At 40.4% G+C, this 23706-nt stretch overlaps 1 protein-coding gene and 1 pseudogene across 1 annotated transcript in view; one reads left to right on the plus strand and one right to left on the minus strand.

The window, feature by feature from the left end:
• Positions 1-23706, minus strand: part of LOC110043333 (endothelin-converting enzyme homolog) — a 246397-nt gene that overhangs the window by 193356 nt on the left and 29335 nt on the right. The window contains exons 4-5 of the mRNA XM_089282468.1: positions 11957-12022; positions 8160-8276 (exon numbers count right to left, since the gene is read on the minus strand). Coding sequence (XP_089138594.1) covers positions 8160-8276; positions 11957-12022 — 183 coding nt within the window. The remainder of the gene's footprint in view (positions 1-8159; positions 8277-11956; positions 12023-23706) is intronic.
• LOC149116714 (uncharacterized) lies at positions 2309-3542 on the plus strand (annotated as a pseudogene).

A 23706-nucleotide genomic window follows, 5' to 3' on the forward strand; every position in this document is an offset into this window, starting at 1 on the left:
CGGTACTTCAAAGTAAACGAGTAAGAATAGTTTTTTTTATTAACTTCGCCTACCCGACGTAATTATAGTATAAAACACGGTTGAGACAACAGAATTTCTGGAATAATACCTGATTATAAAAGAGCAACCAGGCTAGCAACAGATCTGATGAAACAGAAAGCAATAAACTAAAACCCGCAAACAACCACGTGCACGTGTACAGATGATAGATCATGTAACACATCAAACATTGTGACGTCTCAGGACCTCTCCGATCGCAAACAACACTGAACAGTTTTGCTTGATCGATAACTACTGTGAATTACAAAATGACAACTATGAAACACTTACACGACATTGCGGGGAAACGGCAATCGTTCTCTTTCTTTTCCTGCCAGCGGTTCTTGTCGGCGAACTGGTACTGCTGCTCTCGAATTTTGCCGACAGTTCTTCAAGTACACGTTTCTGTTCGTTGTCCCGTGCTTGTATTGCCTCTCGCAAGCGTGTATTTTCATCTATAACTCTTTGAAGAAGAAGAACATAATGGTCTTCCATTTTTCAATGCTTTGATCAAGCGAAATCTGCTGCGCCAACTTCGCAGGTCCCCAGTTTATAGCTAGAAATGACACACTAAAGGACGCGATGACAGGAAATAAACAACGCCGACAAAGCTTTACCGACAAAGTGAGCCGCCACGTTCCCGCCAATAAATTCGCATTTTCCTATTGGCTTATTTTTGCATGAAAGAAATACGATTGGCTCATGATAATCTGGGACCCAGTATCTTTCCCGGCCGGTTAGTCCGGCCGATAGCAAGTCTGACTGATTTTAAACAGAAACTAACTAGCATATATGCATCGCTTGCGAAAGCAAAGTAGACTCTTGTGCGGGCATTGCAATGAATATCTGTCTAGGACCGCATTCTGAAAACATCGTCAGCTTTATTATGATGTACACAATGAATGCTGGACGAGAAAAGACGACGCTGAAGAATTCAAACAAGAAATGGAGACAGCATTGCGTAGAGCTAGCCCCGCCGGTTTTACCGTCGAAAACACAAATCTGTTCTCTTCTGATTCTTCTGGCGAGATCATTGCTACAAAAGTATAAGGAAACGAAAACAGAATCTGAATGATAAATAAATTCGTTTATGTTTAGCAATATTAACATCCCAGTTATGACCATATTTCTCAGAATGAAAATTGTTGCAAACTTTTAACACTCAAAATAGGTTTAGGCTGTTTTGGGGATGTGTCATTCATTGTGCACTCACAACAATATGCTAAACTTCTGCATCTTAAGGAATTTTCTCATTTATGTTTGATTTGGGCTGAAGAAACAAGTTTAAGTACCCTTTACACCATGCGTTAATAAACTATAAGTCGACTCAGAAACTATACACAAGGTTTACACTGGTTTTACGCCACTTTCGCATAAAGCTATCTTTACATACCTTTACGTCGTCCGTAAAGTTGACGTAAGGCTTGTAACGTAACTTTACGCAGATTTACGCAACCTTTAAGTCTCCGTAAATCTGGATTTTCATGCTGTGTACTGTCGTGACAAACCACCCTTATGGGATCACTACCTTATCGTGGTAGGGTGGTTTACGTGTCCCAATAACCCGGAGAGCTATGCCGGCTGGAGTCTTGTACTCCTGGTAGGGCCACCCATGCCGGACAGGTCGAAGGGTAGGGGCCTGACAAAAAGTGATCCCCTGGCCCTCCAGGTTGGGGGTTTGGCACAGGGCCAACAACCCTGTCCTGGAAAAAAAACATTATGTTACGGAAACAGCAGCAGAGGATACAACCACAACTGTGGCCTTTCAGAGTCAACTCAAATGACACGGATGAATGGCAGTGGTGAAATCCGCAAGGAAGCCACTGACAGGATTATGAAAGTCCTAGGCACCAAGACTAAGACCAGAATAGGTTTTTGGAATGTACGAACCCTGTATCAAACGGGAAAACTGGCTCAAGTTACAGCTGAAATGAGGCGCTATTGCTTGCATATTGTAGGAGTCAGTGAGAGCAGGTGGACAGGTTCTGGAAGAGTGAAAACATCAACTGGAGAAACTGTGATGTATGCCGGCAGGGATGACAACTAACACCACGAGGGAGTTGCCATCATACTCAAGAAAGGATTGGAAAAGTACCTCTTAGAGTGGAAACCAATCAACAGCAGACTTATGACAGCTAGAATGCAGGGGAAGCATGTTAACCTGTCCCTTGTCCAATGTTATGCACCAACGAACGACAGTGATGACACCACGAAAGACAGCTTCTATGCACAACTGCAAGCTGAACTGGAGAAACTACCGAGTCATGACATGCTTGTTATAATGGGTGACCTTAATGCAAAGGTAGGAAGTGATAATTCGAGCTATGACAGAGCAATGGGAAAGGAAGGCTGTGGTACTATGAATGACAATGGTGAACGTCTTGCAGAACTGTGTGCAGCATACAACCTGGTCATTGGAGGAACAATCTTCCCTCACCGTGATATTCACAAGTGTACATGGTGCTCTCCTAACGGTAGAGATCGGACCCAGATTGATCACTTGATGATTAATGGCACATGGCCACGCTCACTTCTGGATGTTAAGGTGAGAAGAGGAGCTGATGTTGGCAGTGACCATCATCTTGTCACGGCGTATGTTAAGCTGAAGCTAAGAAGCACTGGTCGAAAGCCATCTTGCAACCAGCGCTTCAACACAGACAACTTGAAAGAGCCGTCAGTGAAGAATGCCTTCATCACTCAACTCAGAAATCGATTTCAGTCCTTGGCGGTTCTGTCTGTCGAGCCCGAACCTGATGAAGTCAACAATATATGGAAACAAGTGTCATTCACTTCCACAGAGAGCAGCAAGGCATGTCTAGGTTTTAAGAAAGCAGTAAAGAAGAAGAAGTGGATAAAGTCAGCAACCTTAAGAGCCATCGAGGGCAGACGAAATCTAAAGAAGAAACTACTTGACACCAAATCAGAAAGGTTGCTAGAACGCTATAAGATCCAGTACAGAGATGCTGACCGAAGTGTTAAGAAAATGGCAAGAGCCGACAAACGCGCATATATTGATGAACTTGCTAGCCAGGCAGAGAATGCAGCTAACAGAGGAGAGCAGGGAAAGGTTTACAAAATCACAAAACTGGTATGTGGCAAGTATGGGGGAAGAAAGGTAGCCCCTGTTAAGGATTTACGGGGTAGACTGCTTACCACCGAAAGAGAGCAGGAAGCTCGTTGGGCAGAGCACTTTAAGGATGTCCTCAACAGACCCCCACCCACAGTTGAAGCTGACATTCAAGAGGCTGAGACCGACCTGGATGTGAACACAGATCCTCCAAACAAGCAGGAAATCATTGCAGCCATAAAAACCTTAAAAGACAACAAAGCTCCAGGCCAAGACAACCTGAATGCGGAGCTTTTCAAGGCTGACCCTGAACTTTCAGCAAGGATTCTACAGCCTCTGTTTACTGAAGTATGGGAGCAGGAGAGAGTGCCAGATGACTGGACCAAAGGTACCATCATAAAGATCCACAAAAAAAGGTCCTCTAAGCGACTGCAATAACTGGCGCGGTGTCACCCTCCTATCCACCCCAAGTAAAATCCTGGCAAAGATTATCATCCAACGAATCTCCAGTGCAGTAGATCAGTAGCTCAGGCAAGAACAGGCTGGATTCCGCAGGGGTAAGGGTTGTATAGATCAGCTATTCAGACTGCGTAACATCATTGAGCAATGTACCGAATGACAGAGGCAACTGTACATAAACTTTGTAGATATCCAAAAGGCTTTCGACAGTATACACAGAGACAGCTTGTGGCACATACTTCGAGCCTATGGTGTTCCCCAGAAGATTGTCCAACTTATACAGAGCTTCTATGAAGCCTTCACTTGTAGCGTAGAGAACAGTGATATCAGTTTTGAGGTAAAGACGGGTGTCAGACAGGGTTGCGTAATGTCTGCACAGCTATTCAACTTAGCCATTGATTGGGTGATGCGCCGTACTACGGAAGACCATCCCAGGGGCATCAAGTGGACCCTCTTCTCCACCTTAGAGGATCTAGATTTTGCGGATGATTTAGCTCTGCTTTCTCACACCAGCAGCCACATGCAAGAGAAGACCAGCCTTTTAAGTAAATATGCACACCAGGTGGGACTAAACATCGGCCTCACCAAAACAGAGGTCATGACCCTTAACATCTCTAAACCTCAGCCCATCAAGGTGAATGGAAAAGACCTCCCAATGACCGATCAGTTTAAATACTTGGGCAGCATCGTCAGGCAAGATGGTGGTGCAGGCTTAGACATCCAGAGCCGGCTAAACAAAGCCAGAAACACCTTCAGGATGCTGAACAATGTGTGGCGGTCGTCACAGTACTGTACACGTGCCAAGCTCAAGATCTATCAGAGCTATGTTCTGTCTACCCTTTTGCATGGGTCAGGATGTTGGCGAATGTTAGAAAGGGATCTGGGAAAGCTGTCAACCCTTTCACACCAAACGTCTGCGAAAAATACTTCGCATCTTCTGGCCTCAGACCATTTCCAACAAGGATCTGCTTTCGTGGTGCAAACAGGAGGACATGGGTACTATTATTATGCAACGACGCTGGAGGTGGATTGGCCATGTCATTCGAAAGGATAATGGATCCATCACAAAGACAGCACTACACTGGACTCCCGAAGGCAGGCGCAAGCCTGGCAGGCCTAAGAACACATGGCGTCGCACTGTAGAGACAGTGCGACAGGCTTAAAACAGAGCTGGAACAAGATCCAACAGCTGGCCAAAGACAGACAGAAGTGGAAGAACTTTGTTGCTGCCCTACGTGCCAGTGGGCACAATGGGTAGTGAGTGAGTGAGTCGTGACAAAAATACTGTGTGGCACAAAATTTTAGCTGGAGTTTAATTTTGCGAATCAACATTTTTTTGTATTTTGCAAGAACTAGTTCTGGCAATTGTGAAAACCTGTTTTTTTGAGTTGGGTATCAATTTTTTGCGATTTTCAAAAATTAATGTTTATTTGGAATACAACATTTTCGCTTTTTTGTTACACTAGACGGTAATCAGTCGCACTATCACGATAATTATTATTCCTCGAGCTCGCCCTGGGTAATGTGGCTGATAGTGCATGTATCTTCAGACGATCCTTTTCTGTAAACTTTTTAGTAGCTATGGCTGTAGTGGACATGAATAGTACCATGGGTAATTTCATTCTTTTATTTAAAGAGACTTTTTAAGGTAGCTCCCTATAGTTTTAAGATTGCACGCGCGCTGAGGATGAAAGCTCAAGTAATCCGCGCGCGCTCAAAGATAAGCATTAGTGTTTTTCGAAGTTTTACGAGGTCAGCATGAGCACAAAAAGCAAAACTGACAGTGAATTTTCTCGCGTTTCCTTCGGTGAAATTTCGCAGACTAGTAACATATATTTTACTTTAACTGGAGCTCGTTTTTTAGGGAAATCTATCAGACCAGTTTTTCCGCAGCGATGAAAGAAATAAATTTGCAAAAATCTAAAAAAGTGCCGTTACACACCCTACTTTTTTCGAGTTTAAACAAAATTCTACATGTGAGGCTCGCATGTATAATTTTACCAGTAGAGTATTTTTTGCCGAGAATTTTTTTTCGGAAACTTTATTTTTACAGAATCTTTTATTGCAGATCTTCGAAAAAAAAACCCTGAAAAATCGCAAAAATTAGAACCTGCAAAACTGTTGTGTCACACGGTAGGTGGAAAAATCTCACTGGCTTGCAATTCCAATTTTGGAATACTCAGTGGTTTCACTGGTGTAACGTGGGTTTTCACAACCATAAATGTGCTCTCAACACTAGGTTTGACTCAAATTATATAACAGGACAGATTGCTCTCTCACTTGCATCACCAAGCAGATGCGCCCGAATGGAGGTAGGGGTAGCCATGAAGACGTAATATAACCGTGGTACTGAGAATAAAGTTAAAGTCTCCGGTTCATTCTGCCAAACAGACCATTCTTCCGGGATTTCTTCAGGAATCTTCTCGTCCCACCCTTTATGAAGTTTCCACAACGACTGAAGAATCATAGTAAATGGTTTGAACCCAGAAGTATCAGTAGTTCGTATAGTGTGACTGACAAACACTATTCACTCGACTCTGAAGATGACTTCTGCTCAGGTTGTCGAAGCGTCAGTCACCAACAACAGTTCTTTTCAGAACTACTCTCACCCGGACGATCACACTATACGAACTACTGAAGAATTATCTTTGCCCAAACAATAATGGGACTAAAAACAGCCATGGAAAGAATTTGTTCTCTTCATCAGTCTGAATCCACCAAGTGAAAATAAGCTTCAAGACTAGGGATGGGAGGAGGAGGAAGGGATGGGACTGATTTATACAAATATCGTACACTTTGTATTGTACATAAATAAATATTGTACACTTAACAGCTCAGCCTCATGAACATGTAAACATTGCTTCAAGTCAGCTACTACTCTTCAAATTCGAAATTAACTTCCAAACTGCTAGAATCCCGATAACAAAACTACTTATCTTTTGCTTCACAGCGGATCTTTTGTTCTTAATAATAATAATAATAATAATAACAATAATAATAATAATGATAAGGCTAATGCTAATGCTAATGATAATGGTAATGGTAATGGTAATGGTAATGATAATGATAATAATAATATTTATACAGGATAACCCCGTCAGTGTAATAAACACTGGTATCAAAGGAGGTCCTGTTACTAGAGTACATAAATATGGGTTATTGACCAAGTGTGAAAAACTCGCAAAAAAAAGAACGAGGTCAATATCCAGGCCATCTTGACCGAACAAGCTTGGTCAATATAGGATTTATTATGTCTTTCGAGGAAATTTTTCTTGCGGGACACGACCGGTAGTCCCGAGCGGGCAAGATGGCTCCATCTTGCCCGCTCGGGTAGCCAATCACAGCGCAGGATTTGATTCATCTTGCCCGCTCACGGAGCTAGCCATATAATAAGTAAAAATACAAAAGGTCTAAAAGGTAAAAATTCACTAGGAAAATTGTCACACGGCCAAAAATATATAAAAAAAGTATGCATCTACACATAAATCTTATCATCTAATTAAGGAAAAACTATGCTGTAGTCTCTCGAGGGCATCAGAGTTAACTTTTCCATACCCGTGCCAAGCTACATCACAGTGGTCAAAAATGGGTAAAATCATCGGTGTTAAATCATTTGGTGTTAATCACTGGTCTGAGGCCACCAGTTGACTAGCCTTAAGTACCGTTGGCTTCAATATTTCTTCGGATTTTCCATTCCATGCGTACAAACTAGTACAAACTTAACTCAACAAACGTCAACGTCATTACATCCCCGACAATGGTTTGAGAATGGCCAGCGTTCAGTGTTACAAAGACAGGGAGTTATTAAACTTTACTACATACGAAACTGGAGGTTCGAACTCTTCTAAATTATGACCAAAAGATACGGTAAGGTATGGTACTCTTTCTAATTTGTGTCTTGAAAAGACGTTCAACACTCTAGAATGACCCACTATTCATTAACTCTTATATTCTTCAATCTTAATCCTTTGATTATTCACCAGTTTAAAACATTTTACTGTAACTTGGAAAGTTGTATTTTGAACCATGATTGGGCAAGTTTTGTTTTGTCCACAAGGGATTCGAAAGGGCTGCCCTCTCTTCTTGTTTTTATTATTATTAGTATTATTATTATTATTATTATTATTATTATTATTATTTCAGCTGAGATTATCACAATAAAAAAAAGAAGTAACTCAAATATTAAGGAAGAATGAAATCAAAATAAGTCAATAAGCTTGAAGGTTTTGAAAAATCTTTCTCTGAAACCTTGAGGGTCTCGGAAAGCTTTATTAAAGTACAGGCCTTAGACTCAAGAGCAAGAAGACCGAAGCTTTATGGATTAGTTCCTCTGCTTTAACAGATGAAGCAATCTGTCCGGAACGTAGCTGTAATTAGCAAAGCGCAGTGGTTAAAGCACTCAGAGTGACTGGTTCTCGACAGAAAAAATGGGACAGAGTTTTCCATTAAGCAATAATTAGTTGGAATAAATAACTATACGTGAATGTTTTATACACTTGCAAGTATTCAGCTATAAAAATAGTTACATATGAAAGTTAAAGTCGTATTTACCAAAAATACTGCAACATCGTTGAAACATGTCTTCATATCCTACCTGGGCAAGTTTCTGTTCAAACTCAAACACTTCTATAAGTGATTGCTCTGCCGAACTGCGCTCCCCACCTAACAAGCTGACCAGCTGAGACATAAGCTGACGGTAAGCCTCCCTGACCTGTAATTTATAACATGCTTCAGACAGTCTATAATTTCAAAAACAGCAGATTAATGCTACATACTGTAAAAGTATGGAAAAAAAGCTCCTGAGAGAAAACAGGGAAAAGGAATGGGTATTTTGATGGTAAGGTCTCCCATAATATTAAGACCAGCAAATATATTTTAAACTTTTTAAAACTGATTTGTAACCAGGTGGTTCCATGATAAATGCAAAAATGTTACACTGGTTTAAAAACCTAACGTTTCGGCTATTAACATAAGCCTTCTTCAGGGGTAATAAAAAAATATAATGTGGTGACAAGTTTGTTTAAGATCGCGTAGTAGCTAATAAAAACCGAATATATATGGAAATAAGTTCTTATCTAATAGAGTCAAGGCTCTGTACTCTTGGAACAGGTACATGCCGTCGTCGTGTTTGAGTGGGCTTTCGCACGTGTTAATTTCCCAAGCCTCTAAGAGGCGTCGATTTCGCCAGCTTGTGCTGGTACGTAATATTGTAGACGATTCCCATGAGATAGCGTGACCAGATTGTAAACAATGTCCGGCGAGTGCGGATTTCTTAGGATGTTTTTGTTCGACCGCTTTTTGGTGTTCTCTGAGCCGTGTATTGAATTTCCGTTTGGTCTCCCCGATGTAGTGTTTCTCGCAATCTTTGCATGGAATGGAATCGATTATAAAATGTCATAGCGCGCGCGCTAGTCCTACTTAATTCCTACTGATCCATCATGAACGAACCTCTATATACGAACGACCGTGCGTATATAACATGACGTGTGCAGTTTCAATTTAGCTGCAAAATTTCCGTCGAATTTAGTACAAGTTCCTTTTGTTAAGTTTCCAAAATGTAAAGATTATTCTGAATAATCCAAACCCTACTTCGAGCCTGTGACTTTAGCCTGGCTAAGATGTTTACTTAACTTGAGTATTTTGACTTTGTTTGTCTACATTTTCGTTGAACATTTTTGAATTTGTTTGCCTACATTTTTATTATAATTAATTCGAATTTTTCATTGACAGTTTTAATAACAAGGTTAAGCGTTTTCGTTCAACTGTTGTTCAACTGATTGTGGGGTGTTAGGATCCTAATGACCTTTGTTTTCCTTCACCGAGCATCGTGAAAACTAATTGTAGTCAATCAGAAATAAAACATGTTTTAGCGCCTAATTTGTTGTCGCCATGTTATAAAACAATTGATTCATGCTTTTAGCTGGGCGTATATCTAGTTATGGATGTACTTGGAGTTTGGAGAGCACTCAAGAAGCTAGAGTTGCTCTCGGCTATCGGCTATCTTGCAGGGTTTGTACAAGGCCAGACTTAACCACGGCGCATAAGTCATCGACATATCGTTTCCAAAACCGAGGCTGGACGAGAGAGGTGGACAAAGCTCGTTGTTCCAGGTTTTCCATAACCAAGTTGGCCGTGACAGCTGACACAGGAGAGCCCATAGCAGTATCAAAGATCGGTTGGTAGTGGGTGTTGTTGTACTTAAAATTTGTTGTCGACAAACAAAAATCTAAGAGAGAGTCCACGTCTTTTGCCACAGCCTCGGAGACTATGAGCGACGTTCTCAAAGAACCCTCTAAGAAAGAGGAGAATGTAAGAATGTCCCAACAGAGGGACATTCTTGTGTAACTCAGGATCCCTCATCCAGAAAGAAGTCAAGTCACCTGTGCAGAGAGTGCAATGGGAAACGTGATGGTAATGTGAAGGGAGCTAGCCACAGAAAACAAATAATACTCTCGTTGTCTCCCTGATCTCCTTATAGTGTGTTTTAGGAGAAGAGTGTGCGGACTAAACAAACCAGACCATTATCAAATGTTTCATGGAGAGGGAGCTAATGACAAGACCTCTTAATGATTCTACAATTAGATCAGACTTGTCCAGAGCATCTGCGGGTGGAACTGTTGAAATAGAGGAAGTCACTGAGAGGACGCACATGATGACTACAACAATGAGACTCACTGCAGACTGTTCCTGTGTTGTACCTAGCCGATCGAAGTAAAAGAGTGAAAGTAAATGCCCTCCTGGAGGAAGGTAGCAGTAGATCCTATTAGAACAATGATGCAGCTGCAGAACTTACATGTAGACAAGAAAGAAGACGACATGAACTGACTGTGAAGGTGCTTTATGATACCCAGGGGAAGCTAGGCTCCTCAGCAGAAGAGTTTACAAAGAAACAGTTTAGATGCATGGTACACAGACTAGCATTTGCTTAAACCACTGAACAATTCACTGGCAACATGCAGGTTGTGGATTAGAACTTGTACAAAGCACTTGAAGGGTATAAAGCTCCCTTCAGAGGGGTCGAGGCCCATCATCGACCTGCTCATTGGAGTAGATTAGGCTACTTTGATCTATTCATTAAAAGATATTAAAGGAGGGCTCAAAGAGCAGATTGCTAGATTGACCCCACTGGGATGAACCTGCATTGAGAGAGCCGAGTTACAAACAGACAGAATTCAAATTAAGTTTACGTTACTAGTAAATGTCTCAGCAGAACGATCGATTCTGAAACATCGAAGAGCCTAGAGAAATCCAGATTCGGACATATCAAGCTAAAGGGTATATCTGCAAGGTGTCACCAGAAAAGCAGAAGCTGAATCAAGTCTCGTATCGTACCAGCCCCGCTTTCTATTTCTGAGGCCAGACAAATCCACTACAAAGACACAAATTGTATTTGATGCTTCTGCAAAGTATGAGGAAGTTTCTTTCAATGAAATTCTGCTGCAAGGTCCTAAGCTCCAAAATGACCTGCTCGCTGTTTGACCCTGTGGCTTTAATGTGTAATATTACGGAAATGTACTTGCAAATCAAGTTGAAACCAGATGACCAACCTTGTCATCGTTTCCGGCTGTGGCAAAATGTGAACACTAAAGATGATCCTGACGTGTTTGACCGTGCTGTGTTAAGGGTAAATTCTTCACCGTTTCTAGGGCATTTTGCCACCCAGCAACCTGCGCGGAAGCACCATTGGTTTCCTCTGAGTGCTAAAAGGGTTCTGAAGAGTACGCAAATGGTCTCAGTCTTGGATAAGGAGACTGGAAATGAATTGTATAGGAAGCAATCACAGTTGTGGATTTAAGTCAGAAGGTCTTCAAACATTCTTCTTCTTCCCTTCTATGAACGCTGGACCTTTCCACCACCTTTGTCCCTCGGTAAGAGCAAAGATACTCGTACCTATCACCAGCAGATCAGTTGGATTCTTTTTGGTCAATGCCAGCCTCGTTTAAAGCCATAAGGATTGAACACAGTCTATACAAATGGCATATGAAGAAAGTGAGGTAGCATAAATAATTATCGATCAAGACTCAAGATCAAATTGCACAAGCCAAACAGGCAAGTGGTCCATGGTTTATTCACGCCCACCAGGATACAGACTTGCTTTGATGAGTAGGCAACCATTAATTTCTGACACTGTCATTAAAAGGAGTCCATTATTTCTTATTTATTTGAATATAAGAAAGTTGCATTTCAGTTCATCACAACAAGCTCGCTGTTGAATGGAAGGACTACATGGTCGTTGTGAAAACACTTCCTGCAATTCATGTTCTCACGATTTTCTCTCTCTCTCACGCCCATTTCTAGAGCAAGACCAAGTTAAAAACTTGTAATAAGAAAAAAAATTAACATGTGCAAGTTTCATATACTTACTACTTCTTATGGGATAATTATACTCACATTTGAGTGGTAACTACTGTTGGCCAGGTATGCATCTCTTGTAATAGTGTGAGAGGTCTGATCTAGCTGAAAATTAAAGTGGGACTATGATCAAATTTTTACCCCTTGATTTTTTAGGTGTATCGCATAGAGTTCCATGAAAGAATAAAAACGCCGTTTACCGTTTTCAAATATCTGCATTAGTTCCGGAGATATTTAAGTTTGAAAAATGTGTAAAATATGCAAATGAGATGACTGATGACATCATGCACTCAACCCAATATTATATTAAGTGTATAAATAGAGCTATCTCGTTCAATTTACAGTAGAATCCATTAAAACTTGGTAGGCTAATAGTTCTACAGGAAACACACCTACAGCTATAAAAAATTTTGTTCCCATGGCAACTCACTCTTTTCCAGTCCCCACCCACTTGATTTCAATATGTTAGTTATTTTCAGCTTGAAAAACATTAAACGAGGCCAGGAGTTCGAGGTAACATATTTATATGCCTGCTGGATCGTGCATATGAGACACCATTAGCAAATATCAAAATGGATCGCCAAAGGTGGCCAGAAAAGCCTTTATTATTGGGGAGGTCTGGAGCCCAGTATGTTGCCATGGTAACAAAACTGTCAAGCTCGTATTATGGAGCACATTTAGTAGAGTCTTACTGCAAAGAATCAAACATTTCTGATACAAATTGGCTGAGATATCTTTCTTCATCATATTTGATCAAAATTTGGTTGAGTGTACAACATCATTTGGCTAATTTGCATATTTTAAAAACTTGAATATCTCAGGAACGAAAAGAGACATTTGAAAATAGTAAACATCATTTTTCTTCTCATAAAGACCACTTGTTTACGTTTTAAAATGGCTTAGATAGGAGAGATGCGATTTTCGTCATAGTACCACTTTAAAGCCATAAATGTGGCAAAGTATCAGATCACTTTATCTGTGTAACATTAAACAGACTTTAATCTTACTTTTTGCTATGACACATAAACTTACATGATGTCTAACCAGTGCTCCCTAAAGTTAAGTTGATAATTAGTAGTAATATTGTATTTTGTTGATGAAACTCATTGGCGCTAAATAAATCCCAGGCCTACAAGGTGAAGTTTTGAAAAATGTCCCCAGCATTGATTTGACATCCAGACTTTTTTTAATTCAATTTTTATGCCGATTCTCACTGGGCATTTAGCTTTGCTTGTTCTAAGAGCTCCATGCCAATTGCTCAATATAATTTGCACATTTCATCCACTGAGAATGCAACTCTCTAGCACTGAATTTAAAGTTTCTTGACTTAAAGGGAACCTCGGCTTAAAAAAAGTAGTTTTGTTGTCAAACAATACATCATGCCTATCTCTAACAATTTCCGTGGTTCTGAATCAACATTACATTACATGATTCGAATGCAAAACGTTCATTTTTGACCGAAATATTTCATGGGAATTTGTGACGTCACTGCGTTGTCGAAGACTTCCAATATAGGGTCTGCGGAAGAGTTTTCAGTGACTCCGTATAGCTTCGAACCAGACTACGAAGAGGGAGAAAAAAGCAGCAGTGATCCAAGTTCAGACGAAAATTCAGGTGGCAGCGACCAGGAAGTTTGCGGAAGTCTGTTGGTCCTGGAGTGGTGCAAATGTTCGAACTGCGGCACAACAACATTGAGCCACCCCAGAGAATGTTTGTGTTGTCGAGAGGTGGCTGAAGCATCAGCACTAGCTGACTTAAACAGCGAACCGATTACCTGTATTACACAACACGATGATTTTACGACAGTTTGTTTAAATACAGCAGTGCTTAAGACAACCCTTATCCGCATAAAGCATTTGATGCAAGGCATGGATTTGTCTGCTACTGAACTTCTAAATGAGTACGTATATATTTAATTTAAGCTCCCATCTGATTCATTAAAAATATGTATATATTTTCTCATGAAGTGCACTAGTTATTTATAATCCGGGCTACTATGTCCGTTTTCACTTTTATAGTAAGTATACATCAGGACAGTTTTTTTTTGGACATTCTTGCAGGCATGCCGTGGATCAATATGGTGTTTGTTATCTTTTTGTTCCTCTGTCATATATTTCTTAATTTGGGGATGAAACTCAGTTGAAACCCCTGCCACATTCATTCCTACCTCCTCAACGTTTTTACTGTTTCTATAAAATCTTTCTTTTCCATAGCATTGAGTTTTTTACTTCACAAACTGACACAACCTTCAAGTCTACAACCTTGTCAAGCAGGAGATCCTTAAATATGAAACCCTTCCACAGTAGATCTATAAGAAATCTTTCGCTCTGCATGCACAATATTGAATATTGTATATAGTTTATAAATAATAATGGAATTTGCAATATAGCATATTTTACTTTATTTATTTTATTATTATTATTATTATATTTTCTTTTTTTTCTTTTAGTCAGTTATGTTCTCGAAGATATTAGCTCTACAGCTACTCTGTAAATATCAGCATGCAGGCAAATGACCATATATAAAAATAACTGTATAAAATTATCAAAATGGCCTTATGTAACTCATGACTCCAAAATAGCCTTATGTAATTTTATTCTTAAATCGGCCGAATTATCAACCTTAAATCGGCCAAATTAACAGCCTTAAATCGGCCGAATTAGCAGCCTTAAATCAGCCGAATTAACAACCTTAAATCGGCCGAATTGAAGACCTTAAATCGGCCGAATTAACTTCCTTAAATCGGCCGAATTAACAACTTTAAATTGGTCGGATTAACTTCCTTAAATCGACCGAATTGACTTCCTTAAATCGGCCGAATTAACATCCTTAAGTCGGCCGAATTAAGAAAACTTAAATCGGCCGAATTAACAACCTTAAATCGCCGAATTAACAACCTGAAACGACTTAACATCTTTAAATCGGCCGAATCAACAACCTTAAATCGGCCAATTTAACAACCTTAAATCGGTCGAATTAGCAACCTTAAATCGGCCGAATTAACATCTTTAAATCGGCCGCATTAGCAACCTTAAATCGGCCGAATTAACCACCTTAAATCGGCCGAATTAACAGTCTTAAATCGGCCGCATTAAAAACTTTAAATCGGCTGAATTAAAAACCTTAAATCGGCCGAATTGAAAACCTTAAATCGACCGAATTAAGATCTTTAAATCGGCCGAATTAAAAACCTTGAATCGGCCGAATTAACAGTCTTAAATCGGCCGAATTAACAACCTTAAATCGGCCGAATTAACATCTTTAAATCGGCCGAATTAACAACCTTAAATCGGCCAATTTAACAACCTTAAATCGGTCGAATTAGCAACCTTAAATCGGCCGAATTAACAACCTTAAATAGGCCGAATTAAAAACCTTAAATCGGCCGAATTAACAACCTTAAATCGGCCGAATTAAGTGGCAGTCCCGCTAAAAGCGGTCCACTCGACTTCGGGACCAAAAATAATTTTCCTTCATTTTTTGTCAGTGAAAAGGGTTTGACACGTATATATAAAAAAGCAATTTATTATTTTCCAATTCCTTATTTTTGCTTTGCTACGAGCCAAAATTGAATTTTGGCCGAACTGAAGTTGCCGACCGTGATCAGAAAGGTAAAATTCACCGATTTTGTGAAGCGTGCTACGTCGCCTAAAATGTAGCTCACGGAATTTCGTTTTCATGCGAATTTTAAGGTATATTCATTACTTTGACTGGCGAAATATGGAAACTTTTCGAAAAATTCTAAGCTTACCAGCGAGGCTGGAAGACGCCCTACTCCGAGGCCTTTGATCACCTACTAAAATTTAGCCAAATTTGACGGGGAAAATCTCAAAAGCTGGGTCTAAATGAAGCCTAAAAAGCACATCATAGTAAATTTCATACCTTAATAAACCGTTCTATATGTTCAAACCGGTGGGTATCTCCTTGGATTGCACGCGAGAACAGATTAAAATCTGCCACAGTCAGTATGTTTACAGAGGTATCGCTCGTGTCAAAGCTCATTTGCATAATCCTAGCATCCGGTGGAAATACATCTTCTTCCGTTCAGGTTCGTTTGTTGACCTTCTGAGTAGTGGCAAATAGCTTCCTTTAATACTTGTGTACACTCTAGATCCAGTTTTGAGGTGAAGGTTGCGTTAAAGTTGATCAATTCTCAAGACTTGCGAGACTCCAAAAGTAAATAATGGCGCCGGTCTGCAGAAATTAACCGTAGCCGTCGTCCTGACCCTTCAATAAATTCTGCCGTAGAGGTAGCACTAGGAGAAGAAGAAAATCATAAGTTTTCATTTACCGTTTAATGGCAACTGAATCCTGTACTACTGCCAAGACTACTGGGAGCTTGAGGGCTATATGCCCGAATTTGAGGAACAACAACAACGAACACTTGCCGGTTGCATCGCTGGGAAATGAACCTGAATGAACACGACAGGCTTGAATGGAACTATGTTTTGCGATGAATGATGGGCTTTACTTCTGTTTTATGCTTGATGCCTGTCTTTTAGTATCTTGCACAGCGTATAATATAAACTTCAGGATCCGTTTATCGGACCGTTTATACAACGAAAGCTGCACCAGCTTCGTCAAAATGTCACACAAGTTGTAACGTGACCAATTACCCGGGAGGGGTACTCCCTTATATGGGCTATATAGGTATCTGTATGTGAGGCCCCAAAGGGTAGGGTTTTTCAGCCGTTTGGGTCATAAATAGGGTATCGATTTTGGCCATTTTGGTTATAAATTGGGTGTGGCTTTAGCACTCTAGTCTTGAATTGGGTATGTTTCTTAGCAGAAGCTACTTTTTCATCATTATCAATTGTTGTTCCTCAAATTCGGGCATATAGCCCTCAAGCTCCCAGTAGTCTTGGCAGTAGTACAGGATTCAGTTGCCATTAAACGGTAAATGAAAACTCACGATTTTCTTCTTCTCCTAGTGCTACCTCTGCGGCAGAATTTATTGAAGGGTCAGGACGACGGCTACGGTTAATTTCTGCAGACCGGCGCCATTATTTACTTTTGGAGTCTCGCAAGTCTTGAGAATTGATCAACTTTAACGCAACCTTCACCTCAAAACTGGATCTAGAGTGTACACAAGTATTAAAGGAAGCTATTTGCCACTACTCAGAAGGTCAACAAACGAACCTGAACGGAAGAAGATGTATTTCCACCGGATGCTAGGATTATGCAAATGAGCTTTGACACGAGCGATACCTCTGTAAACATACTGACTGTGGCAGATTTTAATCTGTTCTCGCGTGCAATCCAAGGAGATACCCACCGGTTTGAACATATAGAACGGTTTATTAAGGTATGAAATTTACTGTGATGTGCTTTTTAGGCTTCATTTAGACCCAACTTTTGAGATTTTCCCCGTCAAATTTGGCTAAATTTTAGTAGGTGATCAAAGGCCTCGGAGTAGGGCGTCTTCCAGCCTCGCTGGTAAGCTTAGAATTTTTCGAAAAGTTTCCATATTTCGCCAGTCAAAGTAATGAATATACCTTAAAATTCGCATGAAAACGAAATTCCGTGAGCTGCATTTTAGGCGACGTAGCACGCTTCACAAAATCGGTGAATTTTACCTTTCTGATCACGGTCGGCAACCTCAGTTCGGCCAAAATTCAATTTTGGCTCGTAGCAAAGCAAAAATAAGGAATTGGAAAATAATAAATTTTTTTTTATATGTGTCAAACCCTTTTCACTGACAAAAAATGAAGGAAAATTATTTTTGGTCCCGAAGTCGAGTGGACCGCTTTTAGCGGGACTGCCACTTAAAACACTAAACCTTCGCCGCCAGAAATAAGTTCCGCACTTCGCAACAAAACTTCCTCAACCGACTGGGAACTACGCATGTTTTTTCAAGACGGGAAAACGTCCAAAAAGCGAGCACTGTGCTCAGTGACGACTTTCAAAATGAGTCAGCAGATACTAGAGGGAGCAAAATGTGACCACAGCCTTTCCTTGCGTGTGGCAGGTGTAAGTGACCTAATCGCAGCTAAGGGTAAATATCATCAAAATTGCTATAAGAAATTCCTGAGAAATGTGTCTCGATCAAGAGATATAGCAAAAGATGAAAGTGGAGCAGTATTGTCGTGGCTTATCGATGAGTTAAAAAAAGTCTGCTGAACAAGGTCACATCTTGGAGCTTAAGGAGGTGTGGCTCCGCTACTGTTCTCTCGCTGCTGAGCAAAACATGGACATTCCTCCCTCATTTAGAAGTCGCATGACCACATTTGAGGAACACATCGCACCGCATGTTGCAGATGTTTATGATTTCGTTCTACTTCGTGACCGAGCGGTTTCTGAGCGCCAAACATTCTTAGTGCCATTTAAATTCTGTCATATTCCTGTCTCTCAAGTTTTGAATCGAAAAGCGCAGTCAGAAGCTATAATCCCGATTTATCAGCCTGATGAAAAGGATGATTTTATATCGATGGCACACGTGGCGCTGAAGCTTCGCTCTGATATGTTAGCACAGCCTGCGCATCAGGGTCTAAACTTCTGCACGGAAGATACTATTACATGTGTCCCAGAAAGTTTGTATATGTTCATAAAGCTTATGCTTGGTGGACAGTCACTCCTTGAGAATGGGCTGGGTGATGGCGATGACGATGATCAGGAGGACGACGACGACGTCATTAACGATGACGATGATGACGAAGATCATGATGATGAGGATAATGATCATGGTACTGATGATGATCTAAACAGTAACGATGCTGTTGACGAAGAAGGAAAACAGCCGATTAGAAGCCAAACGCTCGGGTTAGAAAACAATAAACTAGGGAGCTTAGCATCACACAGGACCTAGTGTACAGTGTGAGTGGAGGCCGAAGGTGGACACTTAAACACGTTGTTCTCGGCAGCAAACTTCATCAAGCGACCTGGTCGAAGAAATTAATAGAAATGTTTCATAATGCCGGTCATACAATCAGCTACTTGGAAATCCGCTGACAACATAGATATTAACGAGGGAACACTTGACGGGCAAAACACATTTCATGCAACGCAGTGTGCAGCCTGGCAAAGAGGTCCAGAATCAGTCGGCATCCTTCAGAACATATTACACCCACTAAGAGAGCAACCCAAAGTCCCAGATGAAAAGAACGCCATCTTACCTGCATACATCAGAGAAGGCACAGCAGAACCGCAGTTTAAGGAAGATGTCAAAGGGGAATGGTTCAAACAACCAATCCAGGACTGTCCATCAGCTTTGAAGACAGTCGCAATGGACACAACATTTTTCCTTAAACGGCAAAATGAGGATCCGAAGCCTGGCTGGACAAGCTTTAATCAAAAGCATTCTGAAACAGACCCAGAGGTGAGTGCAGTTGGCTACATGCCAATCATACTGGCTACTGCGCATGATGTCAATACTGTAAACACTGTCTTACAACGAATAGTACAAGTCACTGAATCGTTTAATTAGAAGCACGTTGTGCTGACGGTTAATCAAGCTCTTTTCCTGCTACTCATGGAACTGAAATGAGTGGTACCAGAGTATCAGGATTGTCTTATTCCACGGCTTGGAGGTCTTCACACATCAATGAATTTCCTAACGTTACTAGGTCAGCATATTCAAGACTCTGGGTTACCATCTGGATTGAGAGCGTTATCTTAGGTCCACGAACTGTGGAACGCGCGCTTGCAAGCAAAGACTACGACAAGGGTTCTCGAGTTCACAAGATCACTCTTCAGGCGATGTAGCAACTGCTTCTGCCGCAACTTTTGGTCTAGAAGAGGTCTAGAAGTCCATTCAGTCAAACAGGGATCGAGGAGGATGTTCTGAAACTGCTTGACCTGGTGTCATCTGACAGATACCCGCACAGTGTTGTCTTCCATCACCGCAGTCAAGAAAGAGAAGAATCCTAATTTGGAGCACTGGTGGCAGTACATGGAAATGTTCTGCATCCTGCTCTTTGTCAGAGCTCAGAGAGAGGGAATGTGGGACCTACATCTGTATGCCTTTCAAAAGATGCTGCCATTTGACGAGGGCAACTGGGTTGTGAAAGGTTCTTCTCGACAATTTAATCCAGTGGATGGAAACGGCAAAAATTGCGCAATTTTAAGGGCTTAAAAGGCGTTTTAGTTTGCCCAATATCGGGTCGAAATAAATAATTTGATTAACTTTTGGTCTTCTTCAATCAGTATTTGGAACAAAAAATCTGGGCAGTGAGAGAACGCGCGCCAGCAAACACAAACATTTTTAGGGCTAGGTGAACTTTTTTTGCATAATTGACGAAAATTGAAAAGTCTCTTCATAAAATGACTACTCGATATGCTTCTAAGAGTGTTTTTTTGTCGTTGTTGGTGTCTTCAATAGGCCCTTTGCAGGATCCGGTCACATGGTACGGAATTAATTACGCTGGGACGCAAGTTACGCAGTGGGACTTCCAAAACAAAGGAAAGTCGGGTTGGACTGGTACGAGTTCCTTTGTTTTGGAAGTCCCACTGTGTAACTTGCGTCCCAGCATAATTAATTCCGTACCATGTGACCGGATCGTGCAAAGGGTCTATTACTTAGCCCTAATAGTTTCCAAATAATAAAAAAGAGGGAAATCGATGGTTAAACTGCAGACAACCGTTTACATAACACATTATCCCCTGTGATATTTTTCGGCTCAATCCCCGTAAAAGGTACCGCAAAAGCTCTCGCGGTGGACCTTTTGAAGATTAACCCCTAAAATGTACGACGAGCACCCCCGTTATTTTATATGAGTCTCCCACCCCCCACCCCCCCCCCCCCCCCCGAGGGGAAATGAATAAAGTTTGCATGCCGTGTAGCGCGACTTGGCTTAGGCGTGCTCTTACGTACCGTGCCGAACTGAATTCATAGCCTGTTGCATCAGCTGCCGTTGCTGATATTTGTAGCATTTAAAATGGCCTTCAGCAAAGCAAGCGTCTTCCGATCTTCTGCACCACTGATTGAACTCGACGTTTGAAATCACCGCTGTTCTCTTGTCACTGCCACTGCCGGGACAAATTTATTTGAGGTCGGAACGGCAGAAACGCGACGTTTGGACTAGCAACAACAACAACAACAACAACAGTTTATTTCTACTACTGTAAACAACTAAAAGAATTTAAAAGATTATAATTATAAATATATAAATAAACAGTACAGTACATACAGTGGTGGGACACCCAAAATAACTAAAAAGCTAAACTAGTTGGGTGACCGCAATTATAATAATTAAAAATGTAAGAGTCAGGAAAGAGGCACAACAAATACATTGGTACACATAAGTATCACAAACTTGGTACAAGATTAAATATACAAAACAAAACAAAATAGACTAGGACTAGGCCGAATTCCAATCGAGGTCAGATCGCGGGATCGATTTCAAACAGTCTTACTCTATTTTTCAAGATAACTTGTTTCCTTGGTCTGGCTGGATCACGTTAATAAAACCTCTTTGTTTCATTTGGTGTATCTAATTAATTCGTTTTCAATCAAGATCAAAATCGAGACACATGCTAAAATTTACTTTAAAAGACCAGTCTCCTTTCGAATATTTGCAGACTAATCGAGTGTATATAAACGGGAAAGACAAACCCTGATATGTCTCTGTTATAAGCAAGTGTCTAAACCTCAATAATCTGGTAATTCCAATTGGAACTAACTGAAAATAAATATTACGTGACGCCAGTCACGTAATACATGTAGCGTGTTTAGTCTATGTGGCTTTGAACTTATATTTTGGGCTTTTTCTGTAGTTTTATGTACCTTGCGTGAAATAATGAAACAATGTTGTAATAACGACCTGGATCAACTCTTTTTTTGTATATTTCCCACAAAGCATGGCCCACAAATGGAACAAAAGCAGACTAGAGTGATCAGCAATAGAGTTCTTTGAACATACCGAATTATGCAAATTTGAGAAGAGACTGTCGCGAACTTTTGCATTTTACCTGTGTGAACCTCGATTACCCAGAATTTTTTTTCCATATTATTATAGTAGAAGCGACACTCTTTTGCACAGTACTTGTTTTAGCTCCATATCGGACATACCAAGATGCGTTTTAAGCCCGTAAAACTACGCAATTTTTGCCGTTTTCATAGGGGCTTGAAAAGGCAATTCTTAACGGTCGACGGAATCCTTCAAAATGCTTGAAAAATTTAAAACTTCCTATTGTTAGATATAAGAAAAGTAAAGCTCTTATGCTAGGTTTACCCCGAGTTCTAGTTTTGTAAATTGTTTCAATGCGAATACCGAGAACTTTGACAATTTTCCAGATATTTTTTGCATATTTAATGAGGCAAAAAGCTATATTTTCGTTCTTTGCGAATTTCTCGAAGACTTTAAATTCTAAGAAAATCGGAATAATATTTTCGAAAGTGGCTCCCGAAAAGCGATCCTTAAGCAAAGTTTCAGGGTTTTCGATATTTCTAACCTGGCCAGCCATTCTCGATATTTCCAGTCAGTGACTCTTAATACGGCCGATTAAAAGATGTTAATACGGCCGATTTAAGGTTTTTAATTCGGCCGATTTAAAGATGTTAATTCGGTCGATTTTAGGTTTTTAATTCGGCCGATTCAAAACTGTTAATTCGGCCTATTTAAGGTTTTTAATTCGGCCGATTTAATGATGTTAATTCGGTCGATTTAAGGTTTTTAATTCGGCCGATTTAAGACTGTTAATTCGGCCGATTTATGGCTTTTAATTCAGTCGATTTAGGTTTTTTAATGCGGCCGATTTAAGACCGTTAATTCGGCCGATTCAAGGTTTTTAATTCGGCCGATTTATAGATGTTCACTAGGCCGATTTAAGACTGTTAATTCGGCCGATTTACGGACGTTAATTCGACCGATTTACGGACGTTAATTCGACCGATTTAAGAATAAAGTTACATAGGGCTATTCTGGAGTCATGAGTTACATAAGGCGATTTTGATAATTTTATGTAGTTTTTTATATAAGGTCATTTGCCCACATGCTGATATGGATCCGTAAATTTCGAGAATAAATAAAGAATATATATGTATGTATGTATGTCACTTTGAACATCCAACATTGTGTGAGTCCCATACTTAGCACTGTGGCCTGGAGAATCACAGTGGCTATCTCCGGCTAGTGTCACTGGCTCCCCTGTCTTTTAGAGTGTTAATTAGATTGTTTTGTTCTGCCTCCCAGCGAACATCAGCAACAGGGAAGACATACTTTTGTCTTAAGGCATAGTAGCAATCTTTTCCAATGGATTTCAAATTAATGACAGAAGCAAACTGCTAACATTTTGAAAAATGTATGCCACTGAAAAATAACCCTGTAGTTAAAGCCAGATTCCGTTCACCCTTGACCCCAGGAATAGAAGGTTGTGTTTGCCAGGTAAAGTTGCAACAATTTAAACAATTTATGCTGACAGAATATTGCGACCCTTCATTTTCTCTCTCCTCAATTTCCTCATTGATCACTGGGGAACCACATTTTGGGCAGAATTTTAATAGTTCCCTGAGATTATCTCCACAGACCAGCAGAAATATTGAAGCATTCCTCATATTCATTTAAACTTGGTGCTGTACTTGTACTGAGAGGACTGAGATGAGCATTCATAATTGATGCGAGGTAACAAAAGAAAAATGCATAATGCTGACCTTTGGGAAAACGTTTTATAATTTACAGGCAGGAAATAAAGAGACAACGAGATAATGCATTAATGTAATATTTTTATTTCAGCTTTTAATAAATTACATGATAAAAGAACTTGTTCAGTTCAAACAAAGCAAAGCAAATTTTCTTCTCACCTCTTGACACTTTCGTTTGGCCGGTCCCATCACACGGGAGGCACGCACTTTC

The sequence above is a fragment of the Orbicella faveolata genome, unplaced genomic scaffold (assembly GCF_042242905.1).
Source record: "Orbicella faveolata isolate gen_17 unplaced genomic scaffold, um_ofav_v1 contig_12, whole genome shotgun sequence".
Taxonomy (NCBI): Eukaryota; Metazoa; Cnidaria; class Anthozoa; order Scleractinia; family Merulinidae; genus Orbicella; species Orbicella faveolata.